The sequence below is a fragment of the Schistocerca nitens genome, chromosome 5, assembly GCF_023898315.1.
Source record: "Schistocerca nitens isolate TAMUIC-IGC-003100 chromosome 5, iqSchNite1.1, whole genome shotgun sequence".
NCBI classification, from domain to species: domain Eukaryota; kingdom Metazoa; phylum Arthropoda; class Insecta; order Orthoptera; family Acrididae; genus Schistocerca; species Schistocerca nitens.
In genome coordinates, this window is record NC_064618.1 from 604643832 (window position 1) to 604670491 (window position 26660).

General features: G+C 44.5%; 1 protein-coding gene across 1 annotated transcript in view; it reads left to right on the forward strand.

Annotated features, from left to right (window-relative positions):
* Positions 1–26660, forward strand: part of LOC126260603 (sodium channel protein Nach-like) — a 223214-nt gene that overhangs the window by 170187 nt on the left and 26367 nt on the right. Inside the window, exon 7 of the mRNA XM_049957939.1 lies at positions 13091–13373. Coding sequence (XP_049813896.1) covers positions 13091–13373 — 283 coding nt within the window. The remainder of the gene's footprint in view (positions 1–13090; positions 13374–26660) is intronic.

A 26660-nucleotide genomic window follows, 5' to 3' on the forward strand; every position in this document is an offset into this window, starting at 1 on the left:
AATCCAGAATGGGGTAAATTATGCTGCCACAAAAGTCTTTCGTCACTTACCTAATAGCATCAAAAGTCTGACAGATATCCATATAGCATTTAAAACGAAATTAAAAGACTTTCTTAATGGCAACTCCTTCTACTCATTAGATGACTTTTTAGACATAGTGAGTGGGTAATTTTCCCAACCCCCCTCCAAAAAAAAAAAAAAAAAAAAATATTAAGTGTCATGTAATAGTTTGTGTAATGTAATATCTTGTATAGACACCTTTTATTAAAGGGGGTAGGACGTCAAACGGGCCGACTTATAGCAGGAGAGGCACCACAGGATATTTTAATTTCCACTGTCTATACTTTTACAAATAAATTCATAAAAATTTGTCAGCGTGACCAAGAAGTATTCAGGATTTACACTGATAGCAGTGGACGTTGAAAAACATAACAAAAGCAATTTGTTTTATATGTGAAATTCGACCATTTTTTCCGTTACCATTGGCTGCATTAATTGCTTTATGTACACCTTTCTTCATAAGTAAGAGAGATTATTCAATGAATTTTCCACAGCATACAAATCATACTTAAAGGAGTATGAAACTCTGGAACTTATTTAATTTATGAAAAAATGACTGAGTTATTACATTTTACACTTCATGTTTAGAAAAAACTCAAATTTTATATTTAATTATCCCAATTTTAACACAATTTTTAATAGATTTGGAAAATTCTAGAGTTTTACATTAAGGGGTTTGTGTTTAATAAGCATACCAAGTTTGATAGTAATAGGATATTTATTTTGGATGCTACATGTACCTAAGTACATAAAATTATGTTTTGCGGAAAGTGGCCATTAAAGTTTCTGCTTGTATTTGGCATAGTTTTAGAGCTGTCCAGCACCATAAGCAGGTTCTTTCTCGTTTTCAATATCAGTTTCCTTCCTCTTCACATTCCTATGGTTCACTCTTCTTGATTTTACGAACTCCAAAAATGATGTATCTGCTTTCACTACACACTCTCTGTCTATCGCATACAAAGCTTTGATACAGTTCATTCCGGGCTTAATTCCCATTTTCTCTAATACATATTTCCTGATTTGCACACCGTCATTAAAACATGAAACTGCATCATAAACACCAATAGCAAGTGCATTTCTTCCCACAAAAACGGTTTTTGGCAATCTTTCGCATACACATTGGTTAAAACTTTCATTTGGGTTTTGGGTACCACCATGAAGGCATTTCTTCAGCAAGTTTTCATTTGCAAGGTCCCTGAATATAGGTTTGATGGCTTCCATTACAGCAGTTGGTAGAGAATTCCTATGATGATATTCTTCACCACCTGCAATTGACCTTTGGGAGCCACACCATGATTCACTTCCTTTTGGGCATAAGTTGTGGATAGGGTTATTGTCTGTGGACATTTTGTGGAAGTACAAGGCCCAAACTGCTTGCTTCATATTTTCAAGTCCCCTGTGGTCCTTCTTATTGCCAAACCATAATACGTCTATAGTTTGTCAATTTCTGCATCCGTCAGTCGCCCTCTCCCTTTTATTCCCTTCCCATCAGATAATTTCTTTCCTGACAAATCTTGTCACAGCCTTCTAAGTCTAGTACCAAGTCTTTTCTGTACATGTCGCACACATTCTAACTTCTGCACAATAGTCTCAGCTCCATATGGTGAACACTTTTGAGCCTGAAGGAAAGCTTTACTATCACCATCACCAAGGTACTTCACATAATGCAGGCCACAGGAGGCAACAGATTTGGTAAACAAGCTTACAACTCCCTGCACTTCCATACCTCCACTTGAGCCTTTATAGTCCATATTACATATATGATCTGCAATCCCTTTCACACAACTATGACAAAATTTATTCAGAACTTCAACATCTAGTACCTTACCAGTGTCAACAGATGTTGCTGTTACAACACCATTCAATGAAGTGTGCCCTCTTTTTTTCCAGGTACCATTAAAAGCAGCCACTATGTCCCTGTCACCATCATTTTTGACAATAGATTTTTCTGCAGCACTTTTCATTGAAGATTCTGCAACTTCTTTTACAGCCTCAGTCAGTAAGCCATAATACCTCTCAGACTTTTCTGGAGGTGGAGGAAGATTCATCACTGCACAAAATGCTCTTGCTGCCTTCTGTCCCGTACCAATACAGCGCATGCTATATGCTACCCTCAAATTCACATCATAACCTTTGTTTGCGATTTTAGATGTCATGCAAGACGCACCAACGTTGCATTTGCTGCATATCACAGATAAGTTCGTAGCAACGCCTTTCCTGGCACTCTTATCTTCCACCAAAGAAACATACTGAGCACCAAAGCAATGCTTGCACATAACATTGTCCAATATTACTTGTGACAGTATGTTAACATCAACGATAATATTACATGAACCTTCGGATTCACAGTCTCCATTTTCATTAGCACCAAAAACAAGTTTCCTTCTAGAAGCACTTGGTGGTGAATTGTTTACTGGCTCTGAATGGTTGCAGTCTTGAGCCACTGGTGTAACATTTGTTGTAACACCGTTTACTGTGTATCTGTTGCCGTGGTGACGTTGCTTACGGTTGAAGCAACGAATTCTAGGCATCCTGTGCGATAATATGCCACAAACGAACACAAAACAACACAGCAAAATGAAAATTGTATCGAAGATCACAGCACCACACTGCACGCCTTTCAAAACATAGAACAAACAAAACCAGCGATCAAAACAATGCATGTCGATAGCAGCAGAGGAAGTATCGATATCGATAGTCCTTTGTTTCACGTATGACTATCTTTGGCACAAATATTACATTCGAATTCTACAGAGCGACATACACTTAGGTATGACAGAAGAATGCTGTGCAGTGGGGCGTGGCGCTGTACCTTCATACACTTACGACGGAATTACGCACCTTATAACTCCTCAAATATATATGTTTTATACATCAAATTATTCAGGAAGATGTGCGCTAAAAAATAAGCATATTTTTGAAAAATCGATTTTTTTTTATTTTTGACGTCCTACCCCCCTTAACCTGACACGTTCCACATCATTACGAAATGTCCTATTCATGATATATGGAATAAGTACTAATCTAATCTAATCTGTCTGTTGTCGCGTCAATATAAATCACAAAACAATTAATACACATGCAGCTAGTTCGGAAAACAACTAACGACAACTACTGCGCACTTATCTTACAAAAATAGATACAATTACCACAGATGTATCAGGAATTTACAAAATGATTTGGTGAATGGCACAAGATCAACCAAGGAATACACTGAGGCCCCGTCCTGCGTTTGCCACTGGATTTGTTAAATAAGACATTAAATAATGCCTAAAGTGTCCTTTAACAAGCACGTATAAGCAGAATTAAACACTATTCTAATAAAATGTATAACACCAATATATAATGCTATTTTAAAAAACGCTGAAAGCGTTAAAATGCATTATAGTATAACGCGAAACGCCACTGAATTAAACCAGTTTGGCAAGCATTGGAAGCGTTAAACATTATTCTAACAAAACAAGAAAACCGTCTATGAATTAAAGAAGGCTGGCGAGCATTGAATATAAAACATGCCTCACAGGTAGCATACAGTTAACTTTAGCAGTAAGTGCGTTGAACACTATTTTCCTAAAATGCAAGACACCAATGACTTAATCAATGCTGTCGAGCACTGAATAAGTAATGCACCTAACGATAAACTACAGAATTATTGCCACAAGGTGCGAGATAATTCACGAACACCACAAACAGCGAATACGAGTCTAGAAAATAGGCCAAATACATCCTAGTAGCCAAACAGCGAGTCGGAGGAACGACTACTACGAATACTAGCTACACCGGAAAGAAACTATGATGCAGTTGCTCACTCACCAGTAAAGGACAAAATTACTGCTCGTTACAATAGGCCTCACCTTATAGTGTACAATATGAACACGCGACGTTTCCCTGAACAGGATCGTTTCCTCCAATGATCGAGTAGTTGACTGTCAATTGCCAACCAGTGGGATGGTGCCAATAACATTCCACGTTACAGCTATGTTCGGTCCAACAGAGCACACACATCTTCAGTAAACTCTAAAGTCCAACTGCTCACATTGCTGCCAGTAAGTCACCTCCCCATTGCTACTGGAGCGCGCCCCTGTATCTCCGTCCACCGCTGTTTACACTCCTCTTGTAGGCAGGTGTACTCCAGCAACAGGTTAGCGACGAATGCAGGCTAGATACATTCGATATTTTAAGTACCAAAGATTTCGCTAGCACATGGCACAATAACGATGAAAAAATTGGGCAGCTGCGTGTAGGACTCGCGCTCTGAGGGTTTTGTACAATCTTAATTATCATCAAATGAATTCGCAATTGCAAATAAGAACTATCATCAGCTGTAGAATGGAATGGCGACAGTGAAAATTTTTGCCGAACCGGGACTCAAAACCAGATTTCCTGCTTATCGCGAGCAGTCCCCTCACCACTTTTTTTCCGCCCCGGGACAGGAAAGGGAAACAACAAAAAACCTACAAAAAACTTGTGTACTAACAAAAAACACTGCACCTCTTCAGGCGTTGGCGCCTAGCTACGCCTATCCCAAAAAAACTAATCTGTTACTAAAAGGGTGAAGGAAAGGAGGAAAGTAGGGGGGAAGAACATACAGAGTAGCAATGAAAATGGAGGTATTTATGTAGGGGCTTTTGTCGTTTTTCTTTTTTATGTTTATATTTAATTTTTAATTTTTTTCATTATTTTTTTTACTTTTTGTACTTTCCCGTTTCCGTATTTATGTTTTTCATTTTCATTTTTATTGTTTTTTTTAATTATTCTATGTTCCAGAATTCTAGGAGTCGCTTACACCTTTCGATTGGCGGAGCATCCAAACGTGTCTTCTCGAAAGTTTGATGGATATTCCCGTTTGTGGTGCGTTCAGAACATCATGTCGGCAAAATAAGCATCAGCGTCTCATGGATCGGACGGTCCAGCTGGAAGGCAGATCATGAAAGGTGCTCTATAGAAAATTAGAAAAGAACTGTTTCTACCTGGGGTTGCGAACAAGTGCTCAGTGTCAATCATTAACCCAGTTCTGATTTCACGTCAGGGCCAAAAAGACAGCGGACCGTATGACCGCGTATCCAATTCAAAGCGTTAGTTTTCGTTACGGGGTAATGAATCACATCTAGGAATCAAAGTGACTGGAAAGTGATCGAAGCAGGTGACTGTGGGGTAAGGACAGCAAAGATAAGCTGCGCGAGCCTGCAGACGTCAGACGATGGACCACATGAGAATCGGTGAGCGTCTGTGTCATCTACACCACAGTGAACACAGGCGAATGCGAAATTGGTTGACCTCTTTGCTATTATTGATGATATACCTGGTGGACTGGACGCTGGTGTCGAGAGAACCTGCATACATTGCTTTCCATACACGTCACCATATGATCTGGGGGAACTTTTGTTCGATGGAGTTGGTGGGTCGCCACATTTGTAATGTGTTGTGTACAGTCTTTGTCTGGAGTATATGTGGAAGGGATAAGGAGTGTAAGATGTAACTTAATTCCAGAAAGAAATGCCGAAGGTGATAAAAGGGGTGTGCAATGTCTGATGATACGACTGTGGCTGACATGGAGACTGGTGCATATTCATATAAAGCAGTCCGGTCAGGTTCGTCGGGCAATGGCGCCAGACTTTCATTCGGGAGCTACCAAAAAAGTGCTGCAACTCTGTCTCGCACGTGGAATAAGCCCACTCCACCACGTCCCCGTGGGAAGGCAAGGGAGGAATACTGAACTTTATGTAACAGCCCAGTACAGACAAAGGATCCTATCGCAACCAACAGACGACAGGCGGTGGTAATCGAAACCGGGAACAGTTGTGCCACATGGGGGATGCGAGAGGTGCGGTAGACATTTACGTATTGCGCACGCTGTATAATGTCGAGTAATCTAAACCGGTGGTCCACAAGGACAGCCCTGATCGTTTGGAGGAGACGTCTACTGTTGGTTGCCGCTTAGCGACAGAGATAATTCATAAAAAAAAAAAAAAATGGCTCTGAGCACTATGGGACTCAACTGCTGAGGTCATTAGTCCCCTAGAACTTAGAACTAGTTAAACCTAACTAACCTAAGGACATCACACACATCCATGCCCGAAGCAGGATTCGAACCTGTGACCGTAGCGGTCTCGCGGTTCCAGACTGCAGCGCCAGAACCGCGCGGCCACTTCGGCCGGCTAATTCATAAAAGCAGTCCTCAAACAGCGGACGCTGGTGGCCACACTTAAAGGAGCGATATTTCTTTCGGGCACACATTCACCAATGAGCAGAACTTCCGATTTGGAAATGTTAAGAGAACTGCCAGATGCCTCTCCATATATCGCCACCCAAGTCAGAGGCGCGATAACATCGTCTTCATTGAGTAGTTACAGAACTAGATCGTCAGCATAGGTTGTATAACAGATGCTGTGTTCATGCAATGACAAGCCCACCAGGCGTTGGCGAAGTCCCTGGAGTTGGGGCTTTAATGCCAAAACATACAGTATCGTGGAAAGTTGGCAACCCTGCCGGACAGAGCGCTCTATCGCTAGACGCACGGTGAGGCGACCATTAGAGAGTATTCTTGAAGTTGCGCCGCTCAAGAGGTGCATTACCACTTTTTCTACATGAGCCGGAAAACCCATATGCTGGAGGACCGATTTCAAAAAGGTATGGTCGACCCTGTCGAATGCCTGACTGAAGTGGTGCCAACGCTCCGGGTAAATGTTGCGACCTCGCGTGTGCGATCATATCCCTGTAATGGCAAAGGGCTGTATGGATATTGTTGTCACCGCTCAACGAAGTCTTATCAAGGGATATGACGTATTTTGCTGCCTTCTTGAGTCGTGATACCAACAAGCAGGTGAAAATTTTCATGTCACTGTTGAGTAAAGTGATGGGCTGGAAATCACATATCCGTGATCGCCCATGTGGCCTAGCAACCAGGTTGACAACTCCGTCAAGGGAGGTGGCTGGAATCATCGTTGTGGGTGGCACAGTTCAAGACAGATGGACGTCCAAGTAGGTACCAACAGATAGCCAAAACACTTGTAAAATTTGAGGGGGAGACCGTCAGGTCCAGGGGACTTATTGGCAGTTCCCACCTTGATAGCATGTAGGACTTTATCGGGGGTCAATTCTTCCTGAAATTCTTGAGTCACATCCTCCGCCACAGTGCCGACAGAGAGCGCCGCTACCTCCTCAATTACGGTCGGATGAGGTGGGACGGCAGCGTACAGCTGGCTGAAATGAGAATGTGTGAGCATCGGCGAGGTCGTGTATGAGAGTTCGACGACGACATCGCCGTTCTGCGAGGAGGTGATACACCGATGGCGTTTCGTGATGCATATGGTCATGGTTGCAGTACCTGACAAGGGTCCCTTCCAAGCGTCATCTCATGAGTGAAGTGATCTGCCCTTTAGCATGATGCGCTATCGTCTGACGGACAGGAAAGAATGCCACTGAGGTTTATCACGTAGCATTGCAGAACAAAAGTCCATGGTGCTCGATTGCCAAACTTTAAAGACTTCGCCATAACGCATGGGGGCCCTGCGGAGAGTTGGTTGCGTGCAGGATAGCCACCAAGAAAAGGCGGATGTGTAGTCTGGGCGACGTCGACGACAGTGAGCCCATGTATCCTCAACGATGCGTCGGCGAGCAGGAACAGTCAGATGGGAAACGTTTAATTTCCACAGGCCGCAACTCTGCCACATCTGTTGGTGGCGACGACGATATCGTAGTATGTAGGCTTCGGTTGGAGAAAGCCAGAAGCAAAACTTCTGCATGTCAAGTGTCGCTGGCAAGGAACGTGTGAGGTATATACGGTCGAGGTGACTGGGCAAGTGCTCTGTATAATATGTGAAACCTATGCGGGTGGCATGAACCTTTGTCCATGAGCCAACAAGCTGAAGTTGGTCGATGATGACGGAGAGGGCTGCACACGAGGAATGCCATGGACATTAGTCAGCAGGCCCCTTGTGTGCAGTTGAAATGATCACTGAGGACCATTTCATCCAGGGGACCCTCAAAAAGTGGCGTTATCTCGTCAAGAAAGAAGGAGTGTCGTTCACGACGTCGACTGGAGCCGGATGGCGCATATACATTGACGATGCAGACGCCGAACAGCATGAGGTCCATACCTCTAGCATTAGGAAGGTACAGTACATCTTCAGCAGGGAGTCCAGTGTGGAGGAGGATGGCGACTCCATTAACGTTGTCAGAGGCATGGGAGAAGTGTGCCGTGTAGCCAGTGGGGACGTAGAAATCAGCGACGATCACTTCTTGGAGGAGGGCAATGTCGACATCAGCATGATAAACGGTCTCTCGGAACATTGCCAGTTTATGCGGAGCCCGAATGATGGCCGCCAGATTCATCATCGCGATGCGGTACTGTTGTGGACATGCTCCCGCTATTGACACAGAGTGTCTGGCAGACATGCTCGGCTGGCGTGAAACATCCGGTGCAGCCACTGTGGCCGCAATCGGAGGGTGGAAGATGGGTCAGGCACCACCATGGGGCACTGCCTGACAGGTGATCCACCATCCTGATCTGCTCCATTGTCAACATCTTCAGCCCAGGAAATCGAAAGTTGCAGGCGATTGTCGCATTCATCAAGGGCTAGGTGTGGTGATGCTGCCATAACGGGAGCCACGGAACTTCCCCCCATTTGGATCTATCGTAGTCAGAAAGGATTGCAGGCAGTGAAAGGATTCTCCTCAGGTGGGACATCAGTGCTGTTCAAATGAATCAAATGGCTCTGAGCACTATGGGACTTAACATCTATGGTCACCAGTCCCCTAGAACTTAGAACTACTTAAACCTAACTAACCTAAGGACATCACACGATAACCAGTCATCACGAGGCAGAGAAAATCCCTGACCCCGCCGGGAATCGAACCCGGAAACCCGGGCGTGGGAAGCGAGAACGCTACCGCACGACCACGAGCTGCGGACTATCAGTGCTGTCAGGGCACTCGAAGGAAGATGACTATCTGATATCCAGTCCACTGCCTGTGATGCCACCTGAAGAAGTGTGTCGTCGGAGGGCGTTCGCCATCTCTTCTTCTGTTTTCGGGGCGACCACTGCCTTTGGAGGTGTTGTCCTGTGTCAGAATGTGGACATTCAGTGTCCGAGGTCGCGCCCATCTGAAGAAAAGCAGAGGTAGGCACCGCACTCACATCGCAGCAGGCGGGTTGGTCATCGAACTCTGGATAGTTGATGATGTCGTAGCCGGCGGAGGAGATCGTGCCAATAGGGTCGCGGCCGCACCGTCGTTCCCAATGGCGAGTGCCGGCGGGAGAACAGCCGGTTCCTGAAGTGACGCATAGGGGTTGCGCACGGCTGTGGCGTAGCTCTCTAGTAAAGAAAGGACCGTCGCTTTGGGAGCTGCATCAGTGATCGGTATCTCTTGCAAACACTGACGGAGACAATCTGACCTAACATGGCCCTCTTGTCCAAATCCGGCACACATCCGCTGATGGACACCATACATAACGATGACTCGCACGCCACGTTTCAGCAGGTAGGATGGTACATGTTTGGACAGTTCGATCTTGATCTGGTGGACACCATTCAACGCGTGGTATGTCGTGAACGTCTGCCATTTTTCCGCGATGTGGCCCACAACATCGTCATATGGTCGGAAGGATTCGACGTCCACGTCTTGTGACATTTCTAAAGGGAGCTCAAAGACCCGAATTTTTAGAAGATCGAAACCAGCGTGGTCCACAGTCGCCTCCCCAATAAGCTTGTCAGAATGCTTAAACTTGAGTCCGTCTGCGTGTTGTCGAACTATGGCAGCACATGCTTCCTGCGTTGTCCATTATAACATACACGATACTTCCTATGGGTCCAGACATAACTCTTCGCGAATGCATTGCTCGATTTCATAAGCGCGTGGTAGAGCATGTTCGGCGCGGAATGTTAATTTATGTGTCGCTCAATGGTAACACTACTCTATGAGGTACATTAGTAATGGACTCTTCACAACACGAATACCGCGGGGACGGAAGTAAACAACTCCGGTGCGCTGTATGGCGCGCGGCGCCGGTCCGCATGAGATCACAGCCAAACGTCGACTGACTACTTGGCTATGTGTGCACAATTCTCGGCCAGACCCAAACTTCTGTATGTTGTCAACCATGTGTCTACGACCTGTACTCGTACATTCATTATGTATATTCCCATACACGTCATACGTTGTACTTGAAAGTCGCTTGCCCGGTATCTGAAGATAAATACGATGTTGGAATGTCTGTGCTATTCTGATTTCGATGCAAAGTTCCCAGGCACTGCGGCGACCACAGCCGTTACGAAACACAGAAAATGAATTCACAATTGCGAATAAGGACTACCATCAGCTGTAGAATGGATTGACGACAGTGAAAATTTGTGCCAGACAGGGGCTCGTACTCAAAACTCCCCCCCCCCCCCCCCCCTTATCACTAGCGGTTGCCTTACCGAAAAAACTTTGCATCGTAATCAGAATAATAAAGGCACTGGAATATCGTAATCTGAATTATCCGTATAGACAGTTTATCGATCCTGGGAATCAAGCATATTGACGATTTATGCTCGTTAGCGGCACTGATAATGGTAAGATATTGATCCCCGGCATTACATTCAAGTACGTTTAAACTTTCCAATTGAAGTCGGATAACAAATGACAGAAAAATTTTTTTCTGAGATACAACAACAAATTAACAATTTTCTGACTTGCTTCCAATCAAATTTCATGATACTAAGCCAACGGGAAGTACTCTATAGGTTTTAATGAGTGAGTTTGCTAGTATCAAAATAGATATAAATGGCCGACCTTTTGACTGCAATGTCTGAAAAAGTACATTTGTACACCGCCATGGTACCTTAGACCATAGTATGTGGCATAAATTTCAAATTGATACGTCTACCCGTTTCTGAGAAAAGAGGGTTTTTAAGAGTCGGACAGACGGAGAACAAAGTGGTCCTGTAAGGGTTCTCTTTTTACCGACTGATGTACGGAAACTGTAAGGTAAATGGTTGAACTGTAACTGCATTTAACACACGTTGTCAAACTATTCCCTAAAGAAGTTGCCGCTATTGGAGACAATGGAGAACTCATCGCAATTCTGTCGGCCATTTCGCAAAATTTAGCTCCATACAAATGCATTTCAAATGCTGTATTTCCCTGAACCGCAATTAGTTAGAGTTATGCTAATCAGAGTACTGAGCACTGATGTGAACAAATTATTGTTATTGTTGTTATATTAAGGGACTTATACATATTATTATTATTATTATTAATACACTACTGGCCATTAAAATTGCTACACCACGAAGATGACGTGCTAAAGACGCGAAATTTAACCGACAGGAAGAAGATGCTGTTGGTATGCAAATAATCAGCTTTTCAGAGCATTCACAGAGAGTTGGCGCCGGTGGCGACACCCACAACGTGCTGACATGAGGAAAGTTTACAACCGGTTTCTCACACACAAATAGCTGTTGACCGGCGTTGCCTGGCGAAACGTTGTTGTGATGCCTCGGGTAAGGAGGAGAAATGCGTACCATCACGTTTCCGACTTTAATAAAGGTCGGATTGTAGCCTATCGCGATTGCGGTTTATCGTATCGTGGCATTGCTGCTCGCCTTCGTCGAGATCCAATGACTGTTAGAATATGGAATCGGTGGGTTGAGGAGGGTAATACGGAACGCCGTGCTGGATCCCAACGGCCTCGTACCATTAGCAGTCGAGATGACAGGCATCTTATCCGCATGGCTGTAAGGGATCGTGCAGCCACATCTCGATCCCTGAGTCAACAGATGGGGACGTTTGCAAGACAACAACCATCTGCACGAACAGTTCGACGACGTTTGCAGCAACATGGACTATCAGCTCGGAGACCATGGCTGCGGTTACCCTGGACGCTGTATCACAGACAGGAGCGCCAGCGATGGTGTACTCATAGACGAACCTGGGTGCACGAATGGCAAAACGTCATTTTTTCGGATGAATCCAGGTTCTGTTTACAGCATCATGATGGTTGCATCCGTGTTTGGCGACATCGCTATGAACGCACACTGGAAGCGTGTATTCGTCATCGTCATACAGGCGTATCACCCGGCGTGATGGTATGGGGTGCCATAGGTTACACGTCTCGGTCACCTCTTGTTCGCATTGACGGCACTTTGATCAGTGGACGTTACATTTCAGATGTATAACGACCCGTGGCTCTACCCTTCATTCGATCCCTGCGAAACCCTACATTTCAGCAGGGTAATGCACGGCCGCATGTTGCAAGTCCTGTACGGGCCTTTCTGGATACAGAAAATGTTCGACTGCTGCCCTGGCCAGCACATTCTCCAGATATCTCACCAATTGAAAGCGTCTGGTCAATGGTGGCCGAGCAAGTGGCTCGTCACAATACGCCAGTCACTACTCTTGTTGAATCGTGGTATCGTGTTGAAGCCGCGTGGGCAGCTGTACCTGTACACGCCATCCTAGCTCTGTTTTACTCAATGCCCAGGCGTATCAAGGCCGTTATTGCGGCCAGAGGTAGTTGTTCTGGGTACTGATTTCTCCGCATCTATGCACCCAAATTGCGTGAAAATGTAATAAAAAAAATGGCTCTGAGCACTATGGGACTTAACTACTGAGGTCATCAGTCCCCTAGAACTTAGTACTTAAACCTAACTAACCTAAGGACATCACACACATCCATGCCCGAGGCAGGATTCGAACCTGCGACCGTAGCGGTCACGCGGTTCCAAACTGACGCGCTTAGAACCGCACGGCCACACCGGCCGGCAAAATGTAATCAAATGTCATTTCTAGTATAATATATTTATCCAAAGAATACCTGTTTATCATCTGCATTTCTTCTTGGTGTAGCAATTTTAATGGCCAGTAGTGTATTATTAATGTCGAAGGCATTTTTGAGACGTTAAAAGTAGAAATGAGCGCAAGTTGGATTCTTTTAGGTTTGGGGTGGAGAGACTATAACGAACTGTGTCCCCCCGACCGGAATCAAACCCCCGGATCGGTATCTGCCACTGGCCGTGCTACACAGCAGTGTGGCCTGTGGGCGCAGGTGTTCCTGCAGCCGGTGACGGAGGTTCCGCAGGCGGGCACGGGCCTGCTGCTGCCGCCCAGCGACGACCACGTGATGCGCGTCCGGCTGTCCGTCTCGTTCACAGAGAGCAGCCTGCAGGTGGCCTCGCTGGACGTGCCGCAGCGCAGCTGCCTCTTCCCGGACGAGCAGCCGCTGGAGCTCACCAACTCCTACTCGCAGACCTCCTGCCTCACCGACTGCCGGCTCTCCTACATCATCTCCAAGTGCAACTGCTCGCCCTACTTCTTCAACCACATTCAGAGTAAGCTTTCCCAGAAACTTCACATGAAGTAGGCACTTTTCCAAAGTTGACAATCTGCAGTTACCACACAGATCAATCAAACTAAACAGAACAATTGAAAATCAAACAATTAAAAACATATTTTTTTGGAAGAATCTTCATAGAATTTAATGTCCTCGTTCATCGGTGGAAGCATTTGCTAGTGATGGAAGCAGTCGCTAGTGACACTGTGATAGCAGTTCGTGTGCGTGGTTTCTCCTCCTCCAGAAAGACACATCTAGACATGCTGCATGTGAGTTTAAATTCCGACGTGTCTTCCTGGAGGAGGAGCAGAATTTGTGTTTACCTTCGGACATGTTTTCTGGACAATGGGAGGAATTAGTCGTGCTGCATTTGTGTTTATATTCGAATGTGTTTTCCCGAAGAAATTACGCAACTAGTTGTACTCCTTACAGCTGGTCTTACTGCATGTGTATTTCCTAGAAGAGGAAACCGACTAGGCCGGCCGGGGTGGCCGAGCGGTTCTACTCCGACCCGGGCATGGATGTGTGTGATGTCCTTAGGTTAGGTATGTTTAAGTAGTTCTAAGTTCTAGGGGATTAAATCGAGTCTTTACATTTCATTTTGTATTGCCATTTATTATTGCAGCTATGGCAGCAATCCACTTATTCTTTCTTCATCAAACAATCCCACAGTGTTCAGAGCCAATTATCGAACGAACGCAGGGATGGCTTACAGCTACATCTACATTTACATCTACATCTATATCCATACTTCGCAAGCCACCTGACGGTGTGTGGCGGAGGGTACCCTGAGTACCTCTATCGGTTCTCCCTTCTATTCCAGTCTCGTATTGTTCGTGGAAAGGCTTGTCGATATGTTTCTGTGTGGGCTCTAATCTCTCTGATTTTATCCTGGGAAAGAAGGCTTGTCGGTATGCTTCTGTGTGGGCTCTAGTCTCTCTGATTTTATCGTCATGGTCTCTTCGCGAGATATACGTAGGAGGGAGCAATATGCTGTTTGACTCCTCGGTGAAGGTATGTTCTCGAAACTTTAACAAAAGCCCGTACCCAGCTACTGAGCGTCTCTCCTGCAGAGTCTTCCACTGGAGTTACATAGTGGTTAGTGTATCTGGGATTGTAAAACAGTTAAGATCCTTACACGCCAGGAAGGCATCTGGTCCAGACGGTATCCCCGTAAGTTTATATGTTGACTATGCTACAAACACAGCACCATTATTATCCGTCATCTAATTACACAACGAAATTGTTGTAAAAAAAAGCAGCACACACAAACAATGGGTCATAATACCACACGTACACAGGGTTTGGTAAAAATCATCGTAACAACACAACTACTGCAAAAACCGACCGCAGAAGATTGCATCAGGAGAGAGGGACGGCAGTTGCGGCTGCGTCCTTCTCGATGGGCTGTCACAAAGTAACCAACTTAGATGCATTCTAACCCTCTCCCCTACCACCCGTCATCTCTCCCCCTCCTCACCTTAGGTAGGGATAGAGGTATTGTCAGTCTAGTCGTTGATGGTCCACAAAGAGATCCTTCTGGTGGCATTGATATTCTGTCTCCTGTGTGCAGAAATCAGTCATATACAGACAAAAGACAAGATTAGGACGCTTCATGCAACCTGTTAAATGTATTTCTCGGAAAGACTGGACCGCTGGAACAACAACTAAATTCTGGAGAACTCTCCAAATTACTTCTTCAAACGTCCGCTGCTTGGAGAACAGGCCGCAGAAACTGAACTGCCTATGCCGACCGTATCTGGGAACAGAATCTTTGGCCAACTGCACTATGAGCAGCCTCCCGCCGATCTGGGGTCGGAGTCTTCCGTACAGTGCGCCACCGATGAGCATGTGGCTGGGTGGTCAGTGCAATCGGTGCCAACAAAAGCTACACATACACAACAGGCTATGACGCCAGCATATCTCATAACAAAAGTGAGATAAATGACAGCTGTGCTGACCACGGGTTGTTTGTCTAAAAGGGCAGCTGTGACCTACTATGGAACATGCCCCCACGCCTCCAGTAGTTCTCCCCAGAAGTGGACGCCATTATGAGGGACCAAACACTTCACCGTAACAGTTGTATTTAACATCAACAAATCTCCTATATGCGATCATCTATTAAAATGGAAAACACAATTGCAACTACATTAAAAGTCCTCTCGCCACGAAATTAGGCCGAATCCACTTTCCTTTAATTTTATGAGCAAAAGCTGGAATAGTTTTCATGTTCAACTGCAGGAAACTATTCGCATCTCTCTCTCTCTCTCTCGCTCTCCCTCCCCTCCCTCCCTCCCCTCTGCACCTTCTGTTATTTTGCAATACCCATGACCAAACTGCAGAGGTTGGGCTACACACCACCTATACATGTCCACCATGCACAAAATCGAAAAAAAGACTTCCGCTATTTTTCTGCGAAAACCACCGAGCACTGCAGAATGTCCTCATAATTTCGAAACCGCCCTTGGAATCAAGAAGAATCCAGAATTTAAACTCTGAAGATAAATCTTCTATGTCAAGCAATTTCATTCACCTTCATAGACAAATTACTCGACCTGAGAGCGTTCCTAACATTCAGATCAATGTCTGTAAACAAACTGTCATGCATGTGTGTATTACAGACATTTCAGGCACAAGAAATAACATTACAGAATATGGCCTCTCACACCATTTGCTCACTTGTCGGAAAAAACACAATTATTTTACATTTGACAACAACAAGCTATAATTCAAGAGGATGTTGCTGTTTTGTACACTATGGCATGTAGTACTTTACCAATGTGATACTATATCACACTGGCGATAACGAAACAAATCGTGAGAGCCTGTCTTGTAACAGAATCTCTTATAAGATTCCATCATGTCTCTCTCTTCCAATACTCTGAAAAAAAAAATACCGTCTGCATTCTTACTTTTGACCTTTTTGTTCCCTAACACCCCTCTACCAACATGCCAGTAACATTTGTGTCTCCCAGTAGGCAATCATTCGGAATAGCAGCAAATTCTTGCGTTCTAGTTTTGTAAGCAATTTGTTCGTCACAGCATGTTTCAAACAATCCACTCACACACCGGGAAAAACGCTATAATTTCTAGGTTCTACAGTGAGCTATAATTCAAGTGCTGCCTACTTCATAATTAGATGTAATGCAGTATGAAATAACACTGGACTTGAGGTAACATCTATTTTTAAACACCCAATCATGATGATGATATAAAATGAGTCATCAATTCACGAGAGTAGATGCGGCCGATTTCTGTTAGTTTCATGAGCAAAATCAGTATAGTTTTGAGAGAACTATCTGAATCCAACTTTAATCAGCCATACCACTCATTGTAATAGAACCTCCTATAAGGTTTACGTCATCTCTATCTTGTGATGTATAGAAAAACAAATACTGTGTGTGTGTTGACATTGAGCATACGACGTATACACACATTGCTCCATTGGAGCACGTGGCCAGCGGTCGAAGTTGCTCACACAGACCTGTGTAAAGGTTGGCTGACTGTATAGAAGGAAGGTCATATCTAACAGATTATCAATCGCAAGGGATGGTTCCTGCGTTGTTTTTTCATAAGCAAATTAATACATTGTTTTTCAGCTATGATATACATAAGCAGTGAATGACTACAGCTTTGTACACCTCCAAACACTCAGTTTTTCTACCATAACTTTGTGGTTTATGTCAGATGCTAAACGGACATTAACACATTTCGATCCCTTAGCTCTCACACAAAGCTGAACATCACATGGTGTAAACTATGCCGTTCACACAACACAAAGGGTGGTAGAAAAAAATGTGGAAGATATCGCAACATATTGAGACAGGATGAATTTGCGACACTGCAGAACATTTACAAATATCTATCTCAAGATGAATCTCACCTTCCAACAGTGACGGGGTAGCAGGTGTCTTAGTGTTCTGTTTTGCAGAGCATTCTTTCCACACTTTGCAGTCGTTGTTGTTGTTGTGGTCTTTAGTCCTGAGACTGGTTTGATGCAGCTCTCCATGCCACTCTATCCTGTGCAAGCCTCTTCATCTCCCAGTACCTACTGCAACCTACATCCTTCTGAATCTGCTTAGTGTATTGATCTCTTGGTCTCCCTCTACGATTTTTACCCTCCACGCTGCCCTCCAATGCTAAATTTGTGATCCCTTGATGCCTCAAAACATGTCCTACCAACCGATCCCTTCTTCTAGTCAAGTTGTCCCACAACCTTCTCTTCTCCCCAATCCTGTTCAATACCTCCTCATTAGTTACGTGATCTACCCACCTTATCTTCAGCATTCTTCTGTAGCACCACATTTCGAAAGCTTCTATTCTCTTCTTGTCCAAACTATTTATCGTCCATGTTTCACTTCCATACATGGCTACACTCCATACAAATACTTTCAGAAACGACTTCCTGACATTTAAATCTATACTCGATGTTAACAAATTTCTCTTCTTCAGAAACGATTTCCTTGCCATTGCCAGTCTACATTTTATATCCTCTCTACTTCGACCATCTCCCTAAATACCAAAACTTCTTTACTACTTTAAGTGTCTCATTTCCTAATCTAATCCCCTCAGCATCACCCGATTTAATTTGACTACATTCCATTATCCTCGTTTTGCTTTTGTTGATGTTCATCTTATATCCTCCTTTCAAGACACTGTCCATTCCGATCAACTGCTCTTCCATGTCCTTTGCTGTCTCTGACAGAATTACAGTGTCATCGGCGAACCTCAAAGTTTTTACTTCTTCTCCATGAATTTTAATACCTACTCCAAATTTTTCTTTTGTTTCCTTTACTGCTTGCAGTCATGCACCTGATTACTTTCCAGTGTCGACAATCGCCAGAAAGTGCTGTTCACAACACACTTTAGGTACTAGAAATATAAAGATTTACTGTTGTCTTACTGATGGAAAAAATATGTGGATGGCATCACAGCATACGGAAATAGGATGAGTATGCAGAACTGAGGAACGCTTCCAAACGACTGTCTGACGGTGACGACCTCTACATTTAGTCCCATGCTCGACGGTGACAAGTAGCAGATATCCAGTGTTCTCCAAGGCTCTCTTCATCTCAACTAAGTGATGACAGTCAATCATTATGTGGTAATCACCAGCGTGATATTGGATGGCTGGGATGGGAAAGACGCCGTCGATATGGGACAATGTTCTGCAATATGCACTGCAGTTGATAGTGTGATTAATTGTAGTGTGAGGGATGCACTCATGTCATCAAATTGAAAGAAATTGCGTAATATAGATGTTTTTTCTTCAGAGTTTAAACTCTCAGTTTTTCATTACTCCAATGATGATTTCGAAATTACAAGGACATTCTGCCATGATTGGTAGTTTTTGCAGCAAAATATTGCAAGATTGATTTTTTTTTTATTTGACGCAGCGTGGACATGTATAGTTCGTGTGTAGCGTTTGGTCATCTCTATCAGCACGGTGCTGTAGTTTTTTTCACTTGGATGGAAGTTACTACATAATGGGAGGGGGGGGGGCGGAGAGGGAGAAAGTTGCGAATTGTATCCTCGGTTTGAACATAAAACTATACCGATTTTTGCTCATAAAACTAAAAGAAAGTCTACTGCGCGTAATTTCGTGGAGAGAGGAATTTTAATGTCGTCGCGATTGTGTTTTGCTTTTTAATAGATTCTCGCGTATTGGAGATGTGCGGAGTTAAATATAAGTGCTACACTGAAGGTTTCTCCCCCTCAGTACAGTGTGCGCTTCCAGGCGGAAACACTGGAAGTGTGGGGCCATATTCCATAGGATGTCACAGCTGCCCTTTTAAACAAACTACCCACAGTGAGGATAGCTGTCATCTACCTCGCTTTTTTCTGAGGGACGACAGCGTTGCAGTCTATTGTGTACGTGTAGCTTTTGTCTGCAACAATAGCACTGACTGTCCAGCCACATACTCAGCGGTAACACACTGTACTGAAGACTCCGCCACCAGATCGTCGGGAGTCTGCTCCAACTGAAGTTGGCTGAAGACTCTGCTCCCAGACTGTGCTGGCGGACTGTGTTAAGCACAGGCGGTGGCAGGTGCCTATTATTCAAGCAGCAGACATTTGAAGAAGTGATCTGGAGAGTTTTCCGGAATTTCATTGTTGTTCCAGGGAGTCCAGTCTTTCCGAGAAATACAGTTAACGGGTTGCATGAGGCGTCCTAATCCTGTCTTTTGTCTATATGTGACTGATTTCCGTAGACAGTATATCAATGTCACCAGAAGGATCTCTTCGTGAGCCATCAGTGACAAAATAGAACAGACCTCTATCCCTACCTATGGTGAGGAGACGGAGGGATGAGAGGTGGTAGGGGTGAAGAGTAAGACTGCCTCTAAGTTTGTTAGGTTGTGACTGTCCATAGAGGAGAACACAGCTACAACTGTCGCCCCTCTCTCTTGATGCCATTTTCTGGGGCCGCTTTTTGCAGTAGTTTTTCCCTTAGTACATGTTTTGCACCAGTACCTGTCTGCATCACAATACCAGGGTTAAAGAGAATACTGGAGCCATAGCAAGTACGAGCAAGTCTTAATAGAGATGTGAGACAAGAGTGAAGCTTACCACGCACACTTTTTAATTTTTGTGCTGCCTTCTGCCAGGCACTTAATTGTCAATTGCAGAGTATTCATATAGAAGTAGATGTAGATTGGAAAGACCAAGGTTATCCAAGATATTAAAGTAGCATCAGGTGACCGGATAAACAGACGTAGTTCGCTGACGGCCACTTAATTCTAGAAGAGAGTGAGGATGATCTGCACAGGGCAGTATATCGCCTAAAGCAAATACGCAGGTACTATAAATTTAAAATACCTCGCGGGGCGTTTAATATTATGAACTTAAAAGGATAAGACCCTGTACGTTCGAAAACTAAATGGTCGTACGGTCCTATTTTAGAACACGTTCCACGTTGTAACTTCTCACCTACCAACTAGAAAATCACATACAGAGTGAATTAAATGCATATGAGGTGTAGTGTCGTGCAATACACAGAACGCTATGGAACAAAGTGCGAAAAGAAACAAAAGTATCATTATATAAAGTAATGTCTGCACATGTTTTAGCAAACGGTCCAGAGACGTCGTAATTACCAAGGGAAGGCGACAAGCGTATACTGGCTACCGAAATGAAATTTATCAGACACATAAAAGGTTGCATTCACAGGTTGCAATAAAAAATGAAATCATCAGAGCTGAGTGATGGCTTTATTCAGTTAACAAATTAATACAATAAAAGAGAGTGAAATGGTTAGAACATATCGATAGGATGTCAAGAGGAAGACCAACAAAACAAGGATTGAACTACTAACAGCACGGAAAACGAGATGCCGAAGGAACATGGAAGAGATGGCTAGGTATGGATCGGAACAGGTGAACGGCCTACCCTTTCGAATGAACAAAAAGAAGATTTGTTTGCAGAGCCTGTACCCTATATTGTTGAGGGATCGAGCAAGATGGGACAGTCAACAGCACAGAGCACTACCATTTAGGAGGTGTAAACCTTAAGAACATAGAAACAAATTTTCCGTGATTTTCCTGAATCACTTGTATAGGACATGGGATGCTCCTTTCTCATCCTTGCCCAATAAATCTTTGTCTGCAGGTGATCAGGCCTTCAGTGAGCTGTTGAATCCTAATCTGCCATGAGCATCCATGGTGACGGAGATTCACTCAAGTAACAAATAAGTCGTTTGGATTTCTTTGCCAACCTCTCTATATTACGCCTCATCGTCCACAAAATATCTTCTACGAATGGCATCCTTTAATGGCCCAAAGAAGTGTAAGTCCGAGGGGGCTAGGTCAGAGGTCAGAGCTGTAGGGTGGATTGAATAACACTGTCCAGTCCTCTTTTGCAATGTGTTCAGCAGTCCTCAGACTTGTGTGGGGCTGAGCATTTTCCTGTTGCAGCAAAACATCTGCTTGGTTGCTGTGCCGTCGAAGACGCCAGAAGCTCGTCTTTTGTAAATGTGTTGACGTATGCTTCTGAATTAATGGTACTGCCTCTTGGCATCACATCAATGAATCACACCTACACAGTCCCAGAACACGATTACCCGCGAAAACAGTTGCTTTGAATTTTTTCTTGTGTGGTGAGTGGGAATGGCGTCATTCCACCGACTGTCATTTTGTTTCGGGCTCAAAATGGTGAACCCAGGTTTCGTCACCTGTCACAATCCGCGACAAGAAGGTCTCACCCTCAGCTTCAAAACGTTGCAACAAATCATGACAAATGTTTTTTTTTTTTTTTTGTGCGATTTGTGATCCATCATTAGACACCGCGGGATCTATCTTGCACACAATTTTGAACATCCAAGAGTGCGGATAACTGCAGCCACACTTCCTTGGCTGATTGACAGATGCAGCGCAAACTTCCGAGCCTTAATGCTTCTGTCCTTGCGAATGACAACATCAGCTCGCTGCAACATGTCAGGTGTGACAGCCGTGGATGGTCTCCCGTCAGCTACAAATCGTGGAGCTCCGCCGAACGGCCTTAGACGACCATACCCTCCGCGTGACTATACTTCGTCGACAGCAGGTGCTCCATAGACTTTGCACAAGAATTTGTGAATATTCCCCACAGTTTCTTTCTCTGTAGTGATAAATGCAATAACGGCACGTTGCTTGTAACGTACATCACCTACAGACGCCATTTTGAAACTGTCCTGCAGCTACGCTCGGTGCATTACTTCCTGGGCAACCCTTGTAAAAGTACTTGAAAATGAACTAGTGTCGAAACTGACCAATTGCACAACGAGTAAAGCATATAATCGTACAGCCTATCACCGACCTTTCCTTTGTAACTGCAACTAACTTTCGTTTAACTTCAGATTCAACATATATAAGGACTACGTCTGCCGACTGCTCAAAAGAAAACGAAACCTATTCGTTATTCGGCTTGTTACAACAAAGAATCGTTGTGCACTTCACTTATCACTACAAAATTGTAACAACCGTACTACGCAGTCAAATGTCTGCCTCACATTGCTATAAACCATAAAGTCGCAAGAAGATTACATTCGTTCATGTCTGTATATTGTTCTCGTTTCGAGGTGAATAAATTGCATGTCATTTTATTTGGCTATTTTCATGGTCTTGACTTGTGAGTTGCCTATCTGTTTCTTTCACTGACTTCTAATTTTGTTAACGAAACTACCCAAAATAAAAGTGACATACCCTTCTCAACTTTGTTTCAGAATACCGCGTCTGTAAGCTGACCGAACTGAAATGTATTGCTTACATTGACTGTAAGTATATATTTATTATTATATTTTTTTAAACTGCAATGATACAAAGTTTGGAAAACCTTCCATATGAAAGGATATACTGAGTTCTCTCTTTCCTGTAGCATAAGTTAAGATTAAACATAATTGCTACTGTTAAAGTAAGAGAAAGATTTCCTCCATTTGTGTTAATATCACTAAAGTTTTTCAGTGACATCGTTTCCGCTGTGCTGAACTTGTAGTTTCTTACTGTTACTCTCTATACTCATCAGTTCAAAATCACATATCTGCTCGACAACTGATATTAACACAATTTCGGTACTCTGCCCTAGGGAAAACTGATAACCTCAGGTTGACCAGGAGATTTTCAGACAGAACAGTGTACGTAGCTTAAGAGGGACAGTCACTTACATTCTAAAGCAGTGTTGAGTATTTCATCAATATTCAGTGCAAGCTCAAATGGTTCAAATGGCTCTGAGCACTATGGGACTTAACATCTGTGGTCATCAGTCCCCTAGAACTTAGAACTACTTAAACCTAACTAACCTAAGGTCATCACACACATCCATGCCCGAGGCAGGATTCGAACCTGCGACCGTAGAGGTCACGCGGTTCCAGACTGAAGCGCCTAGAACCGCACGGCCACACCGGCTGGCTCAGTGCAAGTAAATACAATAACGAGGTGAATAATACTCAGTCTCAAGTGAAAACTGCGACATTTACATTGAGTCAGTAGTTCAATAAGACAAAATGAACCATATAGAGGAGGAAATACGATTAAATCCAGAAGAGGAAACGTAGGATGAGGTTCGTCTCCTTGACACACGATGCGCATTAAAGAATTAAAAACATTAATGAGTGCAAAATTTATGTAATGTAGCGTACAGACTTATATAGGCATAATAGTGTGAGCCTGAGCGGTGTACTGCGGCAGCAATGACAGCGGGTGAGTGCAGGATCTTGTCATGTATTAATGCAAGAACGTCGATACAATGTTACCAGGTAGGTTAGTTTTCTGAAAGAGAGGACTCCCCATAACTGCACAAACTAGTCCAGCAAGTGAAGACGGATTTTCACGCTTATAATGGCAGTGGTGTTGTAGGATACACGACGTAGTGGCGCAAATGCACAACAAGCGTCACCGGCTGGAGGCTAAGACAGAGCAATACCTCTATGCTCTAACTCTGTCCCGGACTTAGAGCCATGGCGCTGCATGCCATCCCAGATCTACTTCAGCAAGTTAACTGATTCCCGCCCAGGGCCAGCAGATCGCTCTCCGTACAATCCAGCCACCTACTGCCGTCGCAGGACGGGCACCTCATAGTGAGCATTCCCCGCTGTGATGCAGCTGAGGCCCTGGCTGGGGCCGTCGCAGATACGGCATGGTCGAATATACGTAGCGTAGAAGCCGCATGGCCGGCTTACATAACAATGCCACCAGCACACAGCACAATTCAGCTGGTCACTAATCCAGAGTTCTACACAGCGCAGAAGTTTCAATAAAGAACTCGTCATCTTTGCAGCTGCCTAGCTCTGGAGTTTCCTAGGCTTCCTTCTTTCTCCCCCCCCCCCCCCTGGTCCCCCTGTCCCATCCACCACCCACTACTGACTAACACCATCCTGGCTGACAGCTACCCCACACTGCTGAAGTGACGAAAGTAATGTGAGAGCGATATGCACACATATAGATGCCGGTAGTATCGCAAAAACAAACTATGAAACGGCGGTGCATTTCTGGAACTGTCATATTTACTCAGGTGCTTCATGTGAAAAGGTTTCCCAAGCGATTATTGCCACACGAAAGGAAGTAACAGACTTTGAACGCTGAAAGATAGTTGGAGCTAGACGCAGGAGACACACCATTTCGGAAATAGTTGGGGAATTCAATATTCCGACATCCACAGTGTCAAGAGTGTGCTGAGAACACAAATTTCAGGCTTTACCTCTCACCATGGACAACGCAGTGGTCTACAGCCTTCACTTAACGAACGAGAGCAACGGCACTTGCGTAGAATTGTCAGTGTTAACATACAAGCAACACTGTGTGAAATAACCGCAGGAATCAACGTGAGACATACGACCATTAGGACAGAGCGACGAAATTTGGTGTCAGTGGCCTATGGCAACAGATGACCGACGCGAGAGCCCTTGCTAACAGCACGTCATCGGTTGCAGCGGCTCTCCTGCGGCGTACTGCTCCTTGCACGGGGGTATTGTTCTAACCTAGGAGTTTGTTAGCTATTGGGAGCTCCAATGTTAGGCGGGTCATGGAGCCCCTCAGGAACGTAGCGTCTAGGGCGGGGAAGAAGTCCAACGTTCACTCGGTGTACTTGCCGGGGGACATTCTCCGGGATGTGGAAGAGGCTCTTCCGGCGGCAATCGAGCAGGCGTGGTGCAGCCAGCTGCACACTGTTGCATATGTCGGCACCAGCAATGCCAGTCGTCGGGGTTCCGAGGAAATCCTTGGGTACTTTCGACGCTGGCTAAATTGGCGAAGGCGGCCTCCATCTCTCGAGGAGTGGAAGCCAAACTGACGTTTTGCAGCTTCGTACCCAGGGTGGACCGGGGTCCTCTGGTTTGGAGTCAAGTGGAGAATCTAAACCAGAGGCTACGTCGACTCTGTGACGAAAATGGTTGTACATTCCTCGACGTACGCTATGGGATGGAAGGTTGTAGGACGCCCGCCTATAGATCAGGGGTGCACTACATACAGGAAGCAGCTACATGGGTAGCACAGTACTTGTGGCGTGCAAATGGTTTTTTTTTTTTTTTAGATTAGGTTTCTCCCCGCGGGAAACAAACCGTTGGCCTGAAAAATTACCAGTTCGTGACACTGATCTGAGTGTGCCAACTGTAAAAATTGTTAGTTCGCCTAAACAGGATATTCCGAAGGATTTAAATATGCTAAACCTCATGTTAGTAAATTGTCGAAGTGTCTGCAGCAAGATCCCCGAGTTACTCTCCGAAATAAACAGTAGTAATGCCAATATTGTATTAAGTACCGAAAGCTGATTGAAACCAGACATAAACAGCAATGAAATTTGGAACTCGCAGTGGACAATTAGGAAGTATAGGGCTGCTGCTATGGGAGGTGGTGTGTTCATTGCAGTTAGAAGCTGTTTAAACGCAGTTGAGATCGACACTAGGCCGGGCTGTGAAATAGTCTGGATAAAGCTGTCAAGCAGACAAGGAGTGACCAATGTATTAGGATGTTGTTATAGACCACCAACATCCACAACAAAAGTCGTAGAACGTTTCAGGGAAAGTCTTGAGTACATAGGAAATAACTATCCAAATTATCCATTAGTTATAGGTGGAGACTTTAATGTGGCGTCCATTGACTGGAAACTTACACGTTTATCGCAGGGGGTAGAAGCAAAGACTCTTGTGAAATTATTCTAGGAGCGCTCTCAATTGATTAGAAAACCGACTCGAGATGGGAACGTATTAAATGGAGATCAACAGACCTGATCTTTTTAAGGAAGGTAATCTAGAAGAAGATAGCGACCAAAATGTCGTTGTGGCTTCTCTATCGGTGGATGCTCTGAAAAAAAAAAAAAAAAAACAAGCGTAGAGCTTTCTTGTTTGAGGAGGCAAATAAAAGTGTAATTAATAAATATCTTCATCAATTCCAAGCATTCACCGCGGGATATTGAGCATCTTTCGCCGGAATTTAAAGGTATAGTCCACAACGTCATAGAGAAATGTGTGCCTAGCAAAAATGTATGAGAGGGAAAGGATCCACCGGGGTTCAACAAACATAGTAGGAAGTTGCTCAGCAAATGGTTCAAATGGCTCTGAGCACTATGGGACTTAACATCTGTGGTCATCAGTCCCCTAGAACTTAGAACTACTTAAACCTAACTAACCTAAGGACATCACAAACATCCATGCCCGAGGCAGGATTCGAACCTGCGACCGTAGCAGTCGCGCGGTTCCGGAATGAGCGCCTAGAACCGCTAGACCACCGCGGCCGGCAGTTGCTGAGCAGCAGAGAGAGAATTTTGCACAGTCGTGTTAAACGTAGTCACTGCCACGATGACCAACAGAAATTATGCG